The sequence below is a fragment of the Mirounga leonina genome, unplaced genomic scaffold, assembly GCF_011800145.1.
Source record: "Mirounga leonina isolate KUSES-001 unplaced genomic scaffold, KU_Mleo_1.0 Mir_114, whole genome shotgun sequence".
Lineage (NCBI taxonomy): Eukaryota > Metazoa > Chordata > Mammalia > Carnivora > Phocidae > Mirounga > Mirounga leonina.
The window spans coordinates 4,914,748-4,936,852 of record NW_023270265.1 but is presented as its reverse complement, the minus strand read 5'-3'; the positions used below and the strand labels follow the sequence as shown (position 1 = coordinate 4,936,852).

Here is a 22,105-nt window from a genome sequence, read left to right as displayed (position 1 = left end):
ATTTCTTTTCTCTCTTATGGCAGGGCACTTACAAACTGGTGTAGTCTGTTTCAAGTGCATGTTCAAAAGCTGGAGTGCTAAGAGGTGATGATTTCACCTTTTCTAAGCCGGCCTCTTTGACTAACACATTTGGTCTTTGTCACTGGGTCCTAAAAGACAGCCATGAGTTCCTAGTGAGTGACTGAGCCGTGAGTGTGTGTCCTTTGATATCTTGCCTGTATCTCTCAGTCTGCCCTCAAACTGTTCATAATCTCACGAGCTGCCTGTCTTTCCAGTTGAAGATGAGCAGCCATCAACACTGTCCCCCAAAAAAAAGCAGCGGAATGGAGGCATGCGGAACTCCCCGAGCTCCTCACCCAAGCTGATGAGGTAAGAAGAGGGGCCACGAGGGCCCATGTGGGGCGCCCCTCCATCTCCTCTCCTCCCCTCGGGGCCCCCTCCCCGCCTGGCCCAGGCCCGGCGCCTCCCCTCCCCCGGCAAGGCACGCACGAGGCGGGGGAGGGGACCGATCGTTAGGTGGCTTCTTAAAGGCTGGAGTATTTATTCTGTCAGCTTGTCAGCAGTTAATGATAGAGCTGAAAAAATTCTGTCATGAAAAACAGTTTGAAAAGCTGTTTGAAAAATACATAGGCTTTAAAGTCTTAGCTGTCACCATGTCCTGTCTGTGTGTAGTTCCTAAACAGCGGTGGCACTAATGACGCCAGGAACCAATCAGAGAGACGCGGGTGGTTAGTTTGCCTCTGGCAAGTCTCTTTCTGCTGGAGTCCCTCCGAGGACTGTTTTCTGTACTTAAGGCCATATGTGAGATGTATCATCACAATCAAAAATGAACCTGAAGATTACCTTCTTTTTATCCTGTCGATTGAAATCAAATTTCTGTTAATTGATTTTGACTGATAAAAAAGTCTAATAATCTGTGGGCTTGCCAAAGCAAAGTTCAAAAGTAATCCAGTTCTGCTCAGGCTAAAAGCAATATTAATTATGAAATAGAGTGTGTGTGTCCTCTCTCTCTCTCTCCCTCCTTCCTTCCCTCCCTTCCTCCCTTCCTTCTTTCCCTCCCTCCCACCCTTTTTTACTTCCTTCCTTCCTTCCTTCCTTCCTTCCTTCCTTCCTTCCTTCCTTCCTTCCATCCATCCATCCATCCATCTTGACTATGGCTTTGTCTTGGAAATGGCAAATGAAACCAAATTTCAACAGAGTTCTGCAGGTTTCTCTTTTGGGCCTCTTCATCTTTCATTTCCCCTGGTTGTTTTTGAGTCATCTGCCAATCCCGGTGCTTATTTCCTCTAACATCCTAACTCTCTAGCACCTCGGTGATGAAACAGGAGTGATCCCTAAATGATCACTGCCATAGAAACACCTGACATCTTGATGCTTGATGTTTCGTTTCTTTTTTTTCTTTTCTCTTCTCTTCTCTTTTCTTTTTTTCTTTTCTTTCTTCTTCTTCTCCTTCTTCTTCTTCTTTTTTTTTTTTTTTTGATATTGGCTGCTCTCCTCCCTTTGATTATTGAAATAAAATGATGGCCATTTCCCCCTGCTCTTCCCTCTCTCCATACGTTCGCGTCACCCTGGCCCTCCATGGCCACCCTTCTAGGGCACAGATGGGGCGGTCCTTCTCCCTGCGGCTGAGGACACAGGTTCCCATGGAGGACTCCCCCAGCCCCATGTCCTTTTCCGTTATGATCATCTCTTCCTGTAAGATGTTTCCTGAACAGTCCTCTGCCTGCCCCTTCACGCAGTCTTGCTGGGGTATTGCTGATTTACATGCTTGTTTATAGTTTATGAGGAGGAATAAAATGCACCAACTGCCAAGCTTCTCATTTTTATGATGCCAGTTGTCATTGCTAGCATTCATTTCCTATTTACTCACCTTTCGGTAATCGCCTTATCTAATGCTAATAGTTTTATCCATTTAAAGTAGAAAAAAGTCCAGGCGCTTTCTTTTGCCTAAATTTAGAGAAGCAAATAAATAAATAAAGAGAAGTCTGAAAAATCTGAAACCTTTGGAGCCAAATTCCCTGTCCCTGTTTGCTATGTAAAGTATGGCTCATTTCTTTGATCTTGAGTAATAATAATTCTGAGGCGTTATACTGTTTTCATATGCTTCAAAGCTGTGTCAAAGTTTTGCTGCTTAAGGGTACTTCTTTATTCTGTTGGCTCTTGGGTACCAAGATGACAGGTCTTCTGTACGAGGTGGAAGCTTTTTTAAGTCGTAGCCTTCAGCAAAACATCAAATTACCAAATCCAGGGTAACATACTTCTACACAAATGCCTTTCCTGTAGATATATTATACCATATATATTAAATACTTTAGTGTTACACACTACATTTTATGTGCAATAGAAAGTGATGGTTTGAGGTAGCCTTGGGGGGACTTTTTTTCCACAAGCAGAAAAAGCTAGTGTATACCGTATCAAGCATGGTTTTTACAGGACTTTCTGCCCGAAGGCCTTTGTAAATAAGTAATGATCAACAGATTGGCTGTGGGTTTTTGAAAAGCATGCCTATGTCAGTTTGCATGATGGGGGAGAATTTTCAAAGTGGGTCTTGCTTTCATTGCCTGTTGGAGAGGGGCTGAGGGAGCAGTCATCCCGGGCTGGAGCTGTCTGCTCCATGGTACATCAGAATTGCTAAACGTGGGTCAGGAGGCGAGCTGAAGCTTGCCAAGCTACAGAACTTGGGTTCCTGGTGTTGGTGCCTTTGGGCTACTCTCTGGCCACAGTTACTGCTTTATCCCACCTGCCCACAGCGGTCTTGATGACAGCTCAGCACGCACGGGCCGTCCCGTGACAAGTCAGAGGGTCTTCGACGCTCCTCCTTCACCGTGACTTTCTACATCCCAGGTGCTCTGCATCGTCTTCTGCCGTGGAAGCAAAGACAGGGTGCTGAGCCCTCCATTTCCTTTCACTTCCAGCATGTGAATGAAGAACCCGTGGGCGGTTTCGCTTGGTTTGAATGTCTGGCACAGACAGGGAGGCGGCCAGGACCTGATTCTGTTACGCGTCTCTTGTTGACTGAGAAGAAGAAAGGGGCTCATGCGGTCTCTTGTGGCTTCTCCAGGTCACCCCACCTCTTTCAGTACTCCCTTTCAACTCTACAGAAGATAGGACTCTTAGGTCCCATTCCTTCTGACCTGAAAAATCCATAAAGGAAGCTAATGACTTATCTGAAGTGGGCTTTTCGACATGGCTTGTGGCTTGACTTGTTTGAGCAGAGTCAATCATTCTGAAGGTGGAAAGGTTTTAGTGGCCTATGGGCAGTGATAGGAATAGCTCCAGGAGAAACCCGAGAGCCCAGAACGGGGCTAGGATGGGCTTTAATTTACCGCTGTGCCTTCAGCAAATAAAACAAGCTCCTGCGCGAGGGTTCCCTGCAAACCATCGGCCAGTAGGAAGTGCTACGGGGACTCTGCACTCATGGTCTTTGTCTCCCCTTTGCTCTGGGATCAGACTCACCCTGGTTTTTCAGTGTCACTTAGCTCTCCCCACAGCCATTAGGTGAACAGCCTCGTTTATGTGTCTGAATCCCGACGCACTAGGTTTTTTAGTCGCCCTGATAGAAAACAACTCTCACAGACCGACTGAGCCAAGTGGCAAGTGTCTGTGTTCCAAGCCAGCAAGTCCTGTATCATGACAGATAACCTTCGGCTTCACAAACCCGCCCCCCGCTCCCCCCCAGGAGGAGCAGGCCACGGAGTTTCCCAGGTTCCTTTATCTGCCTTCCTTGTTGATCTCCTAACATGGAATGATTTAAGGAACCTCTCCTCGTTTCCCTTTCGAGTCACCAAGCCCTCATTGCCCACTTCTCCCTGCTGGTGAGTCTGTGCCTTGTGGGAGTGGCTGTGCTTTCCTTCCGTTGCAAGGCAGTAGAGGGCAAGAACATTGTCTCTGGATAACCACGTCGAGTGTTCTTAACTTGGGGGTCTCACAGACCCCGCTGAACATCTTATGAAAGCTCTCTAAAAAGGCTCTCTGGGGGGGGAAAAAGCACACTGGACACCATTTTGACTACACTTGAAGCGGATTCATGGATTCCCTCCATCCCTGTCTGGCTTACAATCGTTTTCAGTTCTTTCTATGGCCACCTTTAAGGAGTTGTATTCACAAACACTGGTGGACACTAAGAATATTTCTCCAGCAGGTAGACAGTATAGAGTAAATGCCTGGACTCTCACACTATATCCTCAAATGGGATCCAAAAAGGCTGTGCGTTTCAGCTGTCTGTTTCAATTCCTTTTCTCAGATTAATTCTCATCTGGCAGATGCTTTTTGAAAGTCTACTGTATTCGGGGTTGTAGAAGGTCTTTGAGGAACGTAAAGTAAGATGGGTTAGAGTAGGTCTCTGTCTTCAAAGTGATCACAGTTTGATGTAGGAGACGGGCAAGTGTATATGATAAACACACATATATATATATGTTTCTACATATATAAGTAGAAAAAGCTTGGAGATGTACTTGCATGGGCTGTGAGAACAGAGGGGGCTGCCATTACTTCTGGTTTGGGAGGCCGAGGCTGGTTTGTGAAGGAGCTTTCATTTAAACCTAGCCCTGGATGATGAGGAGAATTCTCTAGTAATATCAATGCCTACCCTTGTTCATTGTTTACTGGGTGCCAGGCATCATTCCAAGAGTGTTATGCCTGTGAACTCACTGAATCTTAACTCTAACTCCACGAGTAGAAATTACACTTTCCCCCATTTTACAGATGAAGAAGCTGAGTAACAGAGACGTAAAGTCTGGTGGATCTGGTGAGTCTTACCCAATGAGGAAGATTTGAACCCAGGTGGTTTGGCTTCCAAGCCCATAGTATTAATTCTTTCACTGTTCTGTCCAGTGGAGGAAAGAAGGAGAGTGCTCAGGCCGTAGTAAGTGGCTTGGTATGGCTGGAGCAAGGGGTCCGTAGAGTGGCATAACTGGACTTGGAAATCGGAAAGTATTCTTGTACCCACTCCTGAAGGCCTTTGCCTTTGCCTTGTCATAGGTACTGGGAAACCCTTGCAAGTTCTTGAGGAGACAGTGTTTTGGGAGGATCACTGGTGGCAGTGTAAGGAGAGGTGTAGAAGCAACCCTCCATCAGGGCAGCCTTGTGGAGACACACGTTACATAAATAGAGAGGTGTGAGAAGAAGGCCCAGCCAGCCCCAGCCTTCGCCAAGGTCCTTTGGGTGCCAAACTACTCAGGGTCTGCTGTAGAATAGTGGGCCAGAAGCGGGCCACAGTCTTCCCAAGAAGGACACACAGCATTCCTGACATGAGTCCATGTTCCATCTGTTTCTCCAGGACCTCGGAAACTTGGAGTCAGATAGAGGGGCCATGAGCCATGAGGACACGTGCAGGACTGTGTTTACCAAAGAGATGGTCTCCAGCCAGGCTAGCAAGGATAATTGACAATACTGAAAACAGAGAAATTGAACATGGTGAGGGAAGCTTCATGTCACAAGGCCCAGAAAATATTAGAGATTGGTTGGATTCCTGAATAGGAGGGGAAGTAGGATTTGAGGAAAACTGATTAGCCTCTTGGGCATTTACTGATCATTAAGTGAAATAAACTCATCTGCTTGTTAAGTCCCATCCCTCTGTTTTGCCTCATACCTACCACGGGGTCTTTTTGTTAGGACTGCCAACTTGAAAGGTTCTAGTAATAGAAAATGGCAAGATGTCCTGAGCCCCGTCAGAGCTGGGGACAGAATGCCACTCTTGCAGTTCCTTCCAACTGGGCAGAATAAAGAAGGAAGGCAGGGACAGCTTAGCTAAGTAAATTCACCTCTGGATGCACCAGCAAATAGCAAATGACAGGCCCCCACGGGACTGGAGAAGAAAGAAATAGTGGGGCTCATCATACCAGGGCTTGGGGTGGATTTGACACAGGTCTCTGGACAAGTTGCATGCTCAGCAGAGGGTCATTATCCCATCCTCTCCTTTCAAGAGCATCTTGCACGCTCTCCTCTAGGACTGAGGAACATGTCAGTCCTCCCAGGTTGTCTCCCAGACATAAAGGCAGTAATTTCCTTCTTCCTTATAGAATGGTGGCTGCCTAACGAGAGGTGATGTATGAGGGGCAGTAGCTCTTGACTGTTGACTTGTTAGGCAGGAAAAAAGATGTAAGTAGATAGATCGAGAAGGTGAAAGGGACTCTGGTTTTGGCAGAGTGGCTAGAGCCTGGCCTGAAGGTTGTGTCCAGGTGGCTCCAGGGATGGCCATCTGGTGGGAGATGGGGGTGGGGGTGGGGGTGATGGGGTGATGGGGCTGCTATGTCTCAAGAGAGATGCTCAGACGCAGGAGGGTGGGGACAGTGTCAAAGGATGAGTGAAGGTAGGAGCCAGAACCAAAAGCCAGTGTCCTTGCAACATAACAGGAAGTAGTATTCGCCCAGACATGAAATGCACCCCAGAATGAGGCAGATTATTTATGATGCTGAAAACCCAAATATGAGCCCCTGAGACCCTCTTCAGCACAGCCAGAGACTCACTTGCACAGCCTGTCACTCTTGAGCATTACATTCAAGGACTTAGTTACTAACTGCCTTGTTGTCTTTTATGGAGTAGAAGAGGAAATGAAGAGAAAGGAGGGTAGAAAACTGAATTATAAGTGTACTTTATAAGAGCTAATATTTCATTTACCTTTTTTTTTTTTCAAAGATTTTTATTTATTTATTTGAGAGACAGGGAGAGAGAGAGAGCGCACGAGCAGGGGTAGGGCCGAGAGAGAAGGAGAAGCAGACTCCCTGCTGAGCAGGGAGCCAGATGCGGGGCTCGATCCCAGCATCCTGGGATCATGACCTGAGCCGAAGGCAGATGCTTGACCAGGTAGACGTTTAACTGACTGAGGCACCCAGGTGCCCCTAATATGCATTTTTATGTTTGTTTATTTGCTGATTAAGTCATGGGAGTGGAGGTCAGCAAGAGAGAGGCGTTAGTGTGGCATCCAGGTTGGGAACCCCATCAGGTGTTGACACAACCCTTCAGGTTCTGGAGAGTCACACAGAGAGAGTCAGGGTAGGCAACTTGGATGTGCTTTTGTCATCAGCCCTATAACTCTCCATTTGGACAGGGGGGCCAGGACTAGGGTGAGCCATGTGAGGTGCTGCCTAAGTTCTGCACCTAGACCCTTCACTTGCATCACTCTGGCCCTGACCTTGCTCGAAAGAATCATAGCCTTTCAGTTTGTGTGTTGCAAACAGTTGCTAGCTCTGGTAGAATTGACTCCAACCATATAGCTTCTCCATCTGGGCAACACTTTATAGAAATGGTTCTCAAACTTGAGCATGCATAAAATCATCTAGAGCCTCTTGTTAAAACAGCTTGATTCAGTAGGTCTGGGCTGGGCTTGAGAATTTGCATTTCTCTCAAGCTCCCAGGGGATGCTGATGCAGCTGGTATGGGGTCACACTTTGAGAACTACTCCTCCATGAGTCAGAACAGCAAATGAAGCTTGATGTAATAGCGGCCCTTCTTTCAGAAATGTTCAGACTTGACAATAGAGCCCTAAATAGTTGCTTCATTAAGAACACCTGTCTTGACCACTGTTGGCCATCCAACATGATCCTCCCTGCTGATCAGCTCCAGCAGCTGGCTCGAGGCACACTCCTGACAGCCGGACCTGTTAAAGTCATGTTTTCAGAGTCTCCCTTTAGATCAAGATGCTCTATTTCAAATATAGTCCTTGCAAAGTGAAAAACAGTGCAAGAACCTTGGTTGTTCCGCAAACTAATTGTCACAAGGTATCAAAGGTGAATGAGCTATCACTGGGCACATTTTCAGGTCTCCATAAAAGGTCTGGTGAGTTTCCATTGACTGGTTTAAGAGCCAAGAGATTAGAGTCAGAGACTAGAGATCGTTCATCAGCTCTTGTCGTTAGTTGGTTGTTTATTGAGCATCTACTGTGTCCTCTGCTGGATTCTGGAAATTCACCAGAGAGTAAGATAGGAGTTCCTTGCCCTCAAGAAGCTCAACATCTAATGGATGAGACAAAAATGCAAATTATTATCTCGGAAGGAGCATCTCTCACTTCTGTAGGAGTTCCTAGGAAGGGCAAACAGCTCCTGCCTCTGGTTATGGAGGAGGACAGCTTCAGGAGGAACATTTGAAACAAAGAGTGAGGTCTCAAAAATATCCCCATAGCCCCACAGTGATGCTTGACGTGATAGATATACTCCATAGAATTAGTCTTTGCCACTGGGACAAAGAGGCTGCCAAGGGCTGAGAAATTCTCCCACATTTTATCTGCCCTCCAGTTTCCCAGGGACACCACTGTAGGGTGGGCCTCAACCTAATGGGGATGCTTGGAATGACAGGAGAGGCCTTACGAGATGAGACATGAGGCCCGGAAGCTCAGGCAAAGGATGCAATTCAAAAACCATGTTGTAGCTTCCCTCTTTCACACCTTTTTTTGTTTGTTTGTTTACTTGTACTTTAATGTAAATTTCTGAAGGCCAGTGTTGAACCCACTGCCACAGAAAACACTGGGATTTGCTGTATTTGCCTGTAAGGGGAACTGTGCTCTTTAAAATATAATACTGGCTTCCCCATAGCAGGTTTGCTAGAAAAGGGATTTGTGGTTTTGCTTTAGGCACTTGTCTTCAAGGCAGGCTTTTTGTGTTTGTGCTCTAACAGGGCATTTAGTTCACTTCCTCAGATTAACTGATGGCAAGTGGCATTCCTTGCTCTGCAAATCCTCAAAACAATGACCTTTTATTCTTTATTTGAAGTCAGGCATGCTTAATTTCTAGATGTGGACTTTGGAGGTGTGAGCTAAGATTCAAGAAGCAAGCATATGAAAAATTTAACTCACTGGGGCTCCTCGGTTGCTATAAAAATGTGGGTATTCCTGAACGGAGCCCTCACATACTAGAACATGGCAAAATCTCTCCCAGGCTTAATTGATCACTGAGGCTCTCCTTAGCACATTGTCCTGACAAAGGCTCATGGGGTAATTTCCTACGGATTATTCACATGAGCTGTGCATTTCATGAATGCCCCCCACCCCAGCCCATGCTGGTCTGCCTGTCTTTGCACCTCAGGGCACTGCGCTTCAGGGCTCTGCAGTGGAGAATGAACAAAATCCAGCTGCCTCCTGCAAATGGGAGGGGGTGGGATGGGGCCAAGCAGCATTGGCTTCCAGGCAAGACCTGTCTGGTCAAACCTCGCCTCTCCTCTCACTGGCTGGGCGTCGTTAGCCATGTTACTTATCCACTCTCTTTCCCAACCACACAGATGGGTAATAGCAGTAGAAATTACCTGCAAGTGTTACAGTCATGAGTAGATCATAAAAGGGAGGCAAAAGTTTCAGCCTTGCAACATTTGTAGCACTTCAACTCGTGGTGGCTATCCATTCCTGGTAGCAACAGTAGTAGAAATAATTGTAGTAACCCCATGTTTGTATTATTGAACTGCTCTGCATTTACTGTCTCCTTTCATAAGAGCTACAGATACATGAGTGGGCTTTTAGCAAAGTATAAAGAATGATAATAATAATAATGGTAGTTAACACTTACGGAGGGCATGCTCTACCTCAGGTTCTATGCTAAGGGCATGACGAGCTTTACTCATGTAACCCTTTAATGATGGTGATTAACACTCTCATTTTACAGATGAAGAAACTGAAGCAAGGCACGATGTAGCAAGTAGTAGATAAACCAAGACTTGCAGACAGATATTTTGGTTGTGGAGTCACTATGCTATATTGTCACTAAAGAAATAGGTTATTTCCTGCCCTCAGTGATTTCCACCCCCAAAACATCCCCTTTGGAGAAAGACTCTTGGTTCAAATGAGTAAGTTAACTTACTCTGGCGCCCAGTCTTCCTCTTTCCTTTGAATTGGGTTGTCATAGGTATCCATCCAAAAATGTGGATACAAGTTAAAAGACTAGAGAGAAGTGCCCTCTCGGGAAGAGTGCATCTAATTGTATATGCACGTTGGGGTGGGGTGGTGCTGAGGAGGGGAGGGGCATTGGCCCAAACTCTTTGAATAAGATATTGTGTATTTCTGGTCTTTGTATTCCTAATCCGGTTGTAGGATGCTTTTCTCCCTGAAATGAACAGGTGAGACTGAGGGGCAAGAAGGGCAGCTGGGGTCCCTTCTAGAGACCGATAGCTGTTACATGGTGCCCATTTTTCAAGTTGGACTGTTGTGTGAGTTTCCTGGGGCTGCCATAACAAAGTAGCATATACTGGGTATCTTAATCAATAGAAATTGATTTTTCTCACAGTTCGGGATGTTGGAAGTCCAAGATCAAGGTGCCAGCAGGGTTGGTTTCTTCTGAGTCAATAAAGGAAGGCTCTGTTCCAGGTCTCTCTCTTTGGTTTCTAGATGGCTGTCTATCCCTGTGTCTTCACATGTCTCTACATGTCTATGTCTAAATTTCCTCTTCTTCTAAGTTCAGCAGCCATACTGAATTAGGGCCCATTCTAATGACCTCTTTTTAATTAATTACCTCTTTAAAGACTATATTGTCCACTCGCATCCTGAGATACTGAGAGTTCAGACTTCGATATACAAAGTTCAGACTTTGTGGGGACAGAATTATGCTCATTTAGCAGCTATGCAGCAGAAAGACCTCAGCTCATAGAGTTTCTGTTACCTTAAAATAGTGCATGCACATTGGCTCAGTGGTAAATGACAAATGAGCCTCAAATCAATTATGGTGCATTTTAAGAGAGTTGAGATTACTTTGTGAGTTGAGGAAATGCATAAAATAATTAAGACAGGAAAGACAATATCTAGTATCTCTCCTTAGTTCCAACTAAGTGGTCTTTGAGGAATCGTCTGAGAACATTTGAATGTGATTCTCTTAATCATTTTGTAAACAAATGATGCTGGGATTCTTTGTTCAGGGAGGTTTCTGGTGGACTTCCTTTCCAGATACAACAAACTGTCTGGTTCTTCCCCTGGGCCTCCCCTGACCGCAGAAATGTTGGTTGTTGTGCTCAGTGGCAAATGCTCGAACTTTCTTTTATTGATGTAAACTCCATCAACCTCAATTTAGAAGTTCCTGTGGCCAGCTGGCTTTTTACTGTTCACCTATGTCAGAGACCTTTGCAGTTTAAGCCAATCTAAGCCACTTGAAATAACTATAGGAACAGTCATGATAAAGAAATTCATCCTGGGGCGCCTGGGTGGCTCAGTTGGTTAAGCGACTGCCTTCGGCTCAGGTCATGATCCTGGGGTCCCTGGATCGAGTCCCGCATCGGGCTCCCTGCTCGGCAGGGAGCCTGCTTCTCCCTCTGACCCTACCCCCTCTCATGTGCTCTCTGTCTCTCTCATTCTCTCTGTCTCAAATAAATAAATAAAATCTTTAAAAATAAAAAAAAATTAAAAAATTAAAAAAAAAGAAATTCATCCTGTCTGGCCCAAAGTAGTTACAGACCCTTGTGTTGTTGGAATGAATCATGTTCCAAGCTTCCTTCCAGATGGTAGGACCCAATGGATGAGGAACACTCATGGTCCTTCATGGAACTCGGTCTTTATTTCTTCTTATCTCCCATCTTCGCTCCAACAACAACCTTTCTTCAGTTACTTAGTGCCCTCTGGCCTTGGGATGCCCAGCAGTGGCCCAATATTTCCAGAATTCTTCTAGCTACTTCTTTCTCAGTGAGAGAATGGTGCTTCTGTTCTGAGCAGGTCTTCTAGGTTCACCCAACATTTATAATGAAATCTCTGTATCCCAGCTTTTCTGGAATGTCTCAAATGATGAGAAATCCACTGCCTTGGGAAACATGTCATTTTTTTTTGAACCCCTTCCATTTTTATAACATTCTTCATGTTTGGAAGCTTGATATTTGTTCTATCTAAATTCCACACATGGTTCTTAGCCTGCTCTCAGTCAGTCATATGCAATCAGTGGATTCCATCTTCTATTTGATGACCACCATTGCACATCAGAGGACAGCTAGTGTGCCTGGCCTGAGTCTTCTATACCTCAGGTTGGACGATACCATAGCCAACATCGCCAGCCATGGTTTGGGGTGCCATCCTTGGGCTCATTTGGACTTCAAGTCTCTGAGTGGATCCTAATGGCTGCTAGTGGATCAACACTAAACTATGCTGAGATTCCTCACCTTTCAGGGATAAGATAAAATGTTCCCTTCTCTGGGCAGCCTTCTTTAATATTACTCAAATACCAGGCAATTAACAGCTTCTTTCTTGGTATTCTCATGCCACCCTTATATGCTGTAACACTCATCACACTGTATCACAACTATTGATTGACATTTCCTCTCTCTTGCTATATTATGACCCTCTCTATGACTAGGGACTGCATCTTAATCATCAGAGTAGCCTCCATTCCTGGATCAAAATAGAAAATTCATGTTTATTGGCTGCTTTGATGATACAAGAACTCAAAGTTCAACGTCCAGGTACCAGGGCTGGTCAGAAAAGGAAATATCTTTGTTTGGGGAGATTTTTAATGGTTCTCAGCTCAGATCCTTTGAGGACGATCCTGGGTAATACATTTAAATTATCCAGACCAGGGTGAGACGTGTGTAGGGAGTACAGAGTGCAGCATGGCATACCACTGAGACTTCTCAGATGCTTCTGGATATTCCAGTGCCAATCATGGCTTGCAACCCTAATGTCAAATTACACCTGAAACCAATATAGCATTGTATGTCCACTATACTTCAAGAACAAATAAGATTTAAAAAAAAAAAAATTATAGGGGTGCCTGGGTGGCTCAGTCGTTAAGCGTTTGCCTTTGGCTCAGGTCATGATCCTGGGGTCCTGGGATCGAGCCCTGTGTCAGATTCCCTGCTCGCCGGGAAGCCTGCTTCTCCCTCTCCCACTCCCCCTGCTTGTGTTCCCTCTCTCTCTGTGTCACGTAAATAAATAAAATCTTAAAAAAAAATAAAAAAGAAAAAAAAGAAAAAGAAAAAAGAAATTATATCTGCTTTCCCCAGACCCTCACCCCAGTTAGTGAGGCTTGACATTAAAAAACTGTCTTTTTTTCCTCTCATTGAGGGATAACTGATCATCAGGCTTGTTATTTACTCTTCTAAGATGAGGGTTGGAGACGTTAGGGGCAAGTCTCAAACTTTCTTGAGATAATATTTCCTCTCTAACCAATAAACTGGGCAAGAGAATTTGAAGTTGGCTCTATTTCTTCAGGGAAAATTTATTGAGATCCTCTTGTAACTAAAATATGTTCTTCTAGGGCTGGGAAGTGTTCATTCTGTTTATTTTCTGAAATCTCCTCTCTTTGGTGCTTTCTGTCCACCTACCTATCACAGACAGATATCTATAAAAACTATTAAAGATGTTTCAAAGGTGAAAAAGAAATCAAAAGTTGCTCTTGCCCTGATCTGTGACCAGTTCTTAGGAGCAACTGCCTTTTTATTTTAGCATTTTTGACCGAGTTCAGTATTTGAAAGGTGGCCTGGTGGTTTACAACACCTTAAGACCTCCCAACAGCTATGGAGATGCTGTTCCAAGGTGGATTGTTTTTCTCCTTTGAAGATTAGATATGACAGTTTCTATAGTAATCTAGCATGTTTGGTGAAGATAACTTTGCAGAATTGCCTCACACAGTATTTGCCATTTGGTATCACCTAAAAGCAAATCCTCAGGAATAAATAAATGCAGTGAGAGTTTTCCCATCTTAAGTGGGGGTGGAGTGAGTATTGGGGGGGAGTGGCGGGTGTTCATGATACATATCCTGATATCCCGAAAGCTTAATTCTAGGTCTGTGGATCATGTAGGAGAGATTCCTGTCCCACTTTCTTTTTTTTTTTTTTTTTTAAGATTTTATTTATTTATTTGACAGAGAGAGACACAGTGAGAGAGGGAACACAAGCAGGGGGAGTGGGAGAGGGAGAAGCAGGCTTCCCACTGAGCAGGGACACCGATGCGGGGCTCGATCCCAGGACCCTGGGATCATGACCTGAGCCGAAGTCAGGTGCTCAACGACTGAGCCACCCAGGCTCAGTCCCTGTCCCACTTTCTATGTTGTGGACATATAAATGAGACGTATCAGAGAAATGTCAGGGGGAGAAATACTAAAAACTAAATAGTCATCCAGTGATGCTTAAAATAGATAATTTAAGAGGGAAAATCACATTATAATAAGTTTTTGGAATTTAAACCTATTTGTATTTTCTATCTTGAATTGGTGATATTATTTAGGGAAGATATCTCCCCTGAAAGGACAGCTAGGTATGTGTGCCTGGGACTTGTCCTAATTATATGTGATCAATGTTGTAGAAACCAAAACGACCTCCCCCAAAACTGAGATATGGAATCACTATCAGAGATGGAATCTGGACAGTGGATATGGCCCAAAATGTAGGAGTATGTCTCTTATGCTGTGAGCCTGTTAGACCTGCCTGATTTTATTGTAATTCCTAAGGTTGTTGGTGAGGCTCTGCCAACCCACTGGAGGAGAGGCCTCTGTAGCAGCATCTTTCCTTTCCACCAGTAAACAAGGCAAGAGAGTGAATTCAAGACAAGTTTATTAAGATGCGTCAGCGCTTGAGCTCTCATCCAACGAAGGCTGCAGTTGGGAGGTGTAGTGGGGGTGGGGGAAACCATCATTGGACGGTGAGTGCAAATACAGTTGTCAAGGCAAGGAGAGAGGGTGTTGTTTAGTATTGAAATCATGTATTCCAGATGTGGGCATTTGGTAGTCAATCTGCTCTGAAGTGACATGCTGCTGAATCTTTAAAGGGCTTCAGCCGGGGAGAGCAAAATCTGATTGGGCAAATTGCTAAAATATTTAAAGTGCAGCCTGTTAAAGCTTTTACTGCGAAGAGCATCACGTCAGAAGTTGTAGTCAGAAAGAGCAAGTAATTGGCTTTCCATCCTCACGCCAGTCATTCAGCATGAGGCTCTATTCCTATTTCTTCCTCTTCATTGCCAATGCTAATAACAACTCTTTGGTGTGAGTGTGTGTGTGTGTGTGCACGCTCGCACATACATGCACACATGGGGGAGATTGGATAGCTGGTAAAATGAGAATAGGAGGGAGAGGTATCCATAAAAAGAGGCTAAATCCACAAAATGACGTGAAGGCCATTTTGAGGGAAATGGGAACAGGAGGGAAAGGCAGAATTACTAGTTGATAAAAAGGTCGCCTGCCTTTCCAGGTGGTGGTGGTGGTTGGGGCAGTTGTCTTTCAAGGAATGGGTTCTGCAAGCAAAAGAATGGCCTTCAGTGATAGCCACTTTCTCTGCATCTTTCATCTACTCTGAGATGTGACTCAGGGGACACTTTCCATTTATAATTTATTACATTTTCCACTTAGGTTTTCTTGTCCTTTTCTCCCCAGGCATGACCCCTTGTTAATTCCTGGCAATGATCAGATTGACAACATGGACTCCAATGTGAAGAAGTACGATTCCACCGGCATGTTTCACTGGTGCGCACCCAAGGAGATAGAGAAAGTCATCCTGGTGAGTGGCAGGCCGCAGAATCTATGCCATCCACTGTGGTCCCAAACTACCATTGCTAGGAATGAGGTTTCCCTAACCGGCTGGTGAAGGCACAGTCCCTGGTCCTAACTATTTTTGATCATTAAAATTTGGGACTCAGATTGAAGGAGCTAGAACTCTCACCAGAATACGAACCGAGGATGGAATTTTTAATCTGAGTATTTATTGGCTTATTACAATATGGGGCAGGCATGTGCTGTGTGCAAGACATCTTGGGAGGCAGTATGTATATAATTCCTATGGATGTGGCTCTGCTTGACCTCTTTACACTTCAGTTCTCTTACCTGTAAGAAGATGAGATGAGACTGACTCTAACTCCTAGGATTGTAGTAAAGAGTAAAACCCACAGGGGACTCAATAAAGTTACTCCTCCTCCTCCTCCTCCTCCTACTTCTTCTTCTTCTTATTATTACTAAATGCCATGAAGAGATGTGAATGCTACCAATAAAATAAGCAATGTTACTTGTTTATAACAATGTCTTGTCTTCTTCTAGATAATAGCTTTACATATTTGGGATCCTTCTTAGCACATGATGCAAAATGCATTTACTGATGATGACAATGATGAGCCATGGGTCCACCTCGGGCAGGTGGGGGCTCAGAGCCCTGTTTCATGGTTGGGTCATCTTGGTAGCTGGCAGTAGGCTTCTTCTGGTCTCTGCTAGGAATGTCAGCCTAGATAACAATCCATTCTACTCTGCGGACTTGTCCTATTAACAGCTTTAGGTTTTAATGCCCACATCAGGTTCCCTACAGTTTATTGTCCTGCTAATAATCCATGAAAAATGGATTAATAATCAGGAAGGTCAGATGCCTTCTCATCGCAGATTGCTGTGCTCTGCTTCTTTGTGTCAGCCGGGAAAATCCTATCATTTCTGATGTCATGGCCGCCCTTCTTAGAAATGGGCTGCCCCAGTTCCTCAGAATGGCTTTGAGATGAGATCTATAAAATCTCATCTCATATATCTGAGATGAGATATATAAAATCTAATACACTAGATTTTTCCGTGTGTTTTATCTGAATGTGTGTATGTGTGTGTTTTCTCAGTTTAATTATAATCAAGCAATTAAGAGCCAATACAGTGTTGTGCTAGAGGCTGTCTTAGAGGTGTGAATGTTACAGACAAAAGCACAGAAAGTCAGAATTCTCAAGAAACAGCTACTGTCCAATTTACCAGGAGCACAAATGGTTCTAATCATGAAGGTGCTCCATGTATTTACATCCTGGTGTATTCATTGCACTTTTGCCCTGTTGATCCAAACTCAGACTGGTGTTACCCACCTGTGGCAGGTAAAGGGCTGGGTATCATATCTGGAATCCAGGGTTTTAATGGCTTGCCAGTATTCCTGAAGAGGGTATGGCTAATTGACATCCAAACAAAATCCCCTCTGGCATGAAAGAGTTTAGGGAAGTGAGTTACTGCTTCTGTCATCTGAAAAGTAACATCATTTAACAAAACATTTATAACAGGCCATCTATGTGCTAGGCACTGCTTTTGTGGCTAGGGGTAAAGCCCCTGACAATGACTGCTGTCATAGAGCTTATGTTCCAGGGAAGGCAAAGAGAAGATCTCCAGGTAAACAGATGAAGATAGAAAAACATTTCAGACACGGATCCAGTGCTATGAAGCCCAATCAAGGAGGGCCATGGGCTAGAAAGGGACCAGGAGGTACTATTTAGACAGTGTGGTCCAAGAAGCCCTCGCCAAAGTCCCACTGGAGCAGAGATGAGAATCCTCAGAAGAGCCAGCTATGTGAAGATGCTTTGGGGTTGCATGGACCCCCTGGGTACAGGACACTAACTACTGTGGGGTTAGAAAATATGAAGTGGCCTCAATCTTTTTTTGTTTTTTTTTTTTTAAAGATTTTATTTATTTTATTTGAGACAGAGAGAATGAGAGACAGAGAGCATGAGAGGGAGGAGGGTCAGAGGGAGAAGCAGACTGTATCTCAGTGGCCAGAGGAGTCTTACTGGATGCAAACAGATTGCGCTTTGAAGGGTTTAACACCATTAAGGCCCAGCTGGGGTTAAACCTTCACAGATGTATAAGAAGCACCAGATGTACATGAGAGTAGTTTCTCTGGTGGGTCTTAAGCCTGGTAGAATCAAACTCTCCGGGAACTGGGATCTCAACAAGATTCTGCAGGTGATGTTACTATGGCTGGTCTAAGGATTGGTGCTTCGGTCCCCAGAGCTAAGCTCCTGTGGTCAGCCACTTTGCTAACTGGAGCCTTACCCACCTCCCAATGTAGATTTCCAACCCTCGCTCTGGACCCAGTTTGTATTCCTCAAGCTCATTGAAGAGAGCTAGACTCCAATTAAAAGTAATTAGAAACCCCATCACAGCATGTTACAGACTGGTTGATGCTCTGCTAACGGTATCCAGGCACTCAGACTTCCAAGCAGCCAAGAAAACTAACTCTAGGTCTTCTCCGTGAAGCAGTGAAATGGGATGTTGACTTCCCAGTGGGTCCTCCTTGGTCACTGTTTCTAAGACATATCTTACAGCCCCTGTCTTAGGTGTTCCTGGGCTATTGCAGAGGGAAACCGATAATGGTGACAGCCCTGCTTTATTCTAACGATCAGGCAGTGAAAGCTGGCTTCTTCTTCTCCCTGGGGATTACTGTAATAACCCTGACATTGTCGTGAATTGTAATATTGGCATTTAAACAATCAATACACTGGTCAATTCTAGGGATTAAGTCAAGCAGAGTTTGATATGTGCAGTGGACATTAATATGCCCCCCCAAAAGCCACATGGGGCCATCCAGGCATGCAGTGGGTGGATCGGGAGGAAGGAAGGCAAGAATGGAAGGTATTGGACCAGACGGAGGAGTGGAGAAAGGCCCACTAAGTGGCCTCCTGTGTTGCTCTCTTCACTAACACAGTGAGCAAAAGGGTGGCAGTGGCTAAACATTTGCATGGGAAGTTGGGGTCCTCATTCACTGGGGTGATTTTATTCATTCATTTGAGATCAAGCCTAGGGTCGGGGGGAAGACATGGGCTTATTACTCTTGCTGATCGATCTCTAGATCCTTTTAATTGTTCTTTGGGAGTCTTCCTCTGATGACTTACCCAGGTGGGCCTCTCCAGGAATGTCCCTGGAAACCACAAAGCAGCAGTGGACAGGGGTCGACAAACTCTTTTTACAAAAGGTCATCTAATAAATAATTTAGATCTTGCTGGCCATATGGTCTCTGTCACAGCTAATCTGCTCTGCTGTTGTAATGCAAAAGCAGCCATAGGCAATACCTAAATGAATAAGATTGGCTGTGTTGCAATAAAATTTTATTGGAATTTGAATTTTATGTATTTTTCACATATTATGAAATCTTCTTTTTTTCCCAACCATTTTAAAACGTAAAAACCAATCTTGCCTTGGTCATGGCCAAACAATAGCAGGGTATAGACCAGATTTGGCCTGTGGGCCATAGCTTGCCAGCCCCTGGCTTAGGATGTTATATTCTATCTACTGATGTAATGATGTAGTGTGAAATCCCATTGGTGAGTCCAGAACTCAAAATTCAAACTTCTCAAGCTGAGACTAGCATAGATCTTACCATTTTATCATCATTTCAGCAAGAGAGCCAGAAAAGGCAGCTTATTTTATCAACAATTTCATGGAAACTAAGACTTCTTTTCTAAGCAACATAAATATTGCTATTCCCTCTTATTTCCCCCCCTAAAAATCATCAGGAAAGAGCACCGGCTCATATGTATTATGGCATAACTTTCTTAAATCTTTGTCAAAAAAGGTCATGTTATGTGTGGATATATGTTTATATATACTTATTACACCAATATAATGTATACACACATACTCAAATTATAAATACATATGGCGTGACTGTAACATTGATGTAATAAAAATAAAAGCACATAGTAAGCACTCAACAAACGTTTATCTTTATGAAAGTGATTTTTTTAATCCTTACCACAACCTCTGAGGTCTTTTCTCCAATGCTGGTACACTTCTCCCTGTTGCAGACTCGAAGTGAAGCCGCCATGACAGTCCTGAGCGGTCACGTCGTGGTCTGCATCTTTGGTGATGTCAGCTCAGCCCTGATTGGCCTCCGGAACCTGGTGATGCCACTTCGTGCCAGCAACTTTCATTACCATGAGCTCAAGCACATCGTGTTTGTGGGCTCCATTGAGTACCTCAAGCGGGAATGGGAGACGCTTCATAACTTCCCCAAAGTGTCCATATTGCCTGTAAGTCCAGGGTCACATTAGTGATGTTTTTTTCTTCTTTCCCTTCACAAAAGAAAATCCCAGGTGGATATGATAGTTGTAGCTTTGATCATGCGTCTGCTTCTTCATCTGGTTAGGGGCCTGAGGACTCAGCCCTTCCCCTCTGCTCTGTCTAGGAATAGCTAAACCCTGGGAGACCTTATTAAAAGGAATTTGCAGCCAAGTTCAGCTGCTCATCAAGCATGAAGTTAGGCTGGTATCAAATGCATTACCATATCAGTGTCTCTACACTCTCTCTCTTGCCTACCCAAACCTAGTGCTTTGAGATATTATGATGCTTATAGCAGAATTTACTTATGGAACTACTTCTGTCAATTTACTTATGACATTATTAACGCTTCTATAAATCTTGGTTGTACCACTTTATGTTTTTAACCAAGTGGATTTAAGAGTTCTTTCTTTATTCCTGCTGCCAACCCCTTCTGCTGGCCACTCCCTGCCTTCCATTCATTTAGAAGCCTAGCAATGTTTTCATGGGCTTGTATGTATGTGTGCACATATGTGCATGGGATATTCTTGACTTTAAAAAATCCTAGGACCCAAATCTAAAAGGAACAGTTTGAGACTCCATAATTTAGTGTAAGAACATGGGATACATGATCTTGGAGTCATCTAATTACTTCCTAATCACTAATCAATATATTTTTCATAAACTTTTAAACAATTCTAGATTTAGTAAACTAGTAAACTGATTTAGTAAACACATGTAGTTAAAAACAGTCACCTGAAGAAAAACAAATAGTCCTATGCATGGAAGAGCATAAACAGATATATACCTTTCTAATTTCAGTCGTCATAGATTTGAGTATGTATTTCCACGACTGTCTTCCTACATGTGCTTTTCCACATGGTCCCCTGGGGACACATGGACTGGGGTCTAAAAGTATTTTGAAAAGAGCTTATTATTTTGCTGGGCTACATGAGTCTCTGTGTGTGTGATGTATGTGTGTGTGTTTCCTTCTTTGTACCCTTCCATACATGCACTCACCTATTGGTATGCATATGAATAAGCTCTCATATTTGCAGGTCCTTTTTAAACTCTCCAAAATTTAGCTCACTCAAGCACAATATATTTGTACAAAATGGGCCTTCATCTCTGTCTTCACATATTTCATTGTTTAAACAGTACTCCCCATCTGGAGCCAGCCCACAGAAACATGGTGTTTCTGTGTATGTCATTTGTATTTCTTGAGTTTTGAAATCATGTGTATACAACTGTGCAGGGATTGTCTTAGATCACAATTACTGCTGGATTCCCTACAAGGTGAAAATTAAAAGAATATGGATGTAGGCAATTGAGGCTTATGCACTGGCAAAATGATTCAGGAAGTTGGTCAGATTTATTTTGTACCAAGAGATCCCTGGAAAAGTGGGGTTCTTCTCCTCTCAAAAGATACTGCTCCAGAGCCTAGTAGCTTCCCAGCCCCAGAGCCCTAAATGCCTCTTCCTCCATCATATCCCTTTGCAGCAGTATTTTTGGGGGCTGAGAGCAGAATCATGACTGTCACTGAGTCATAAAAGATGGTTGATGGTCTCAATCTGTGCAGCCAAGTTCCATCAGCTCAAAGCCCCTTCTCCAGGAGGGAGAATGGGAGGAAGGGATCCAAGGATATCTGGTGGTTGGCAGACCCCCTCCCTACACAGTGAGTGAGTTGAAGGCAACTCAAATCCCCATGTAGGCAAAGCAGAAGCTGGATTCAGGCTGGAGAACCCAGTATGTGAATTCCAAAATGAGACCATATGGCCCCTGGGGAGCACCAGCATGGGCTGGCCTGATCAGTTCTATGATCCCTCCTAGGGACACAGAGGCTGTGGAGGTCACACCTCTCCCCTCTAGCACTAATCCTTTTATTTCACCTGAGCTTGCATTCTCTACCTCTCTGTCATTACCTCCTTGTTCTGTTCCCCCCGCCCCCACTGCTTTTTGTTGTTACGGGATTTTAAAAAAAAATCTGTTTACTGGCTTATTTATTTTTAATTATACCGGTAATATACAGATACATTCTTGTTATAAAATATTCAAACAAGACAGAAGTATGTAAAGTCAAAACAAACTTTCCTTTACCCCCAATCTTATTCTCCTCCCTAGAGGTAATTACTATTATTAGTTTAGTGTATATTTTTCTTGAAATTTCTCTCTGAATGTACATGCACTTATCAGTATATTCATGAATATATAGGGTTTTTTTTGTCGGTTTCTCTTTACATAAATGAAATCATACTTTTTGAATTATCTACAACTTTTTTGTGTGTGCGTCTTTTCCCCCCTCACTTAATCCACTATCTCAGAGATCCTTCCAAGGCTATGCCTACATGGAGAACTGTTTTGGTCTCTTTACCTGCTGCATAGACTTCCCTTGAACGTATGTCCAGTGGTATATTCAACCATCCCTATGTTGTTGGTCAATTAGGTGATTTTCTTGTTTTTTGTTT

General features: G+C 44.0%; 1 protein-coding gene across 13 annotated transcripts in view; it reads left to right on the top strand.

The window, feature by feature from the left end:
* Nucleotides 1–22,105, top strand: part of KCNMA1 (potassium calcium-activated channel subfamily M alpha 1) — a 725,292-nt gene that overhangs the window by 633,152 nt on the left and 70,035 nt on the right. For 12 of the 13 annotated variants that reach the window (XM_035022513.1, XM_035022505.1, XM_035022592.1 and 9 more), the window contains 3 exons: nucleotides 276–369; nucleotides 15,258–15,381; nucleotides 19,409–19,633. In XM_035022513.1, coding sequence (XP_034878404.1) covers nucleotides 276–369; nucleotides 15,258–15,381; nucleotides 19,409–19,633 — 443 coding nt within the window. The remainder of the gene's footprint in view (nucleotides 1–275; nucleotides 370–15,257; nucleotides 15,382–19,408; nucleotides 19,634–22,105) is intronic. The other variant, XM_035022523.1, reaches the window with a different exon arrangement.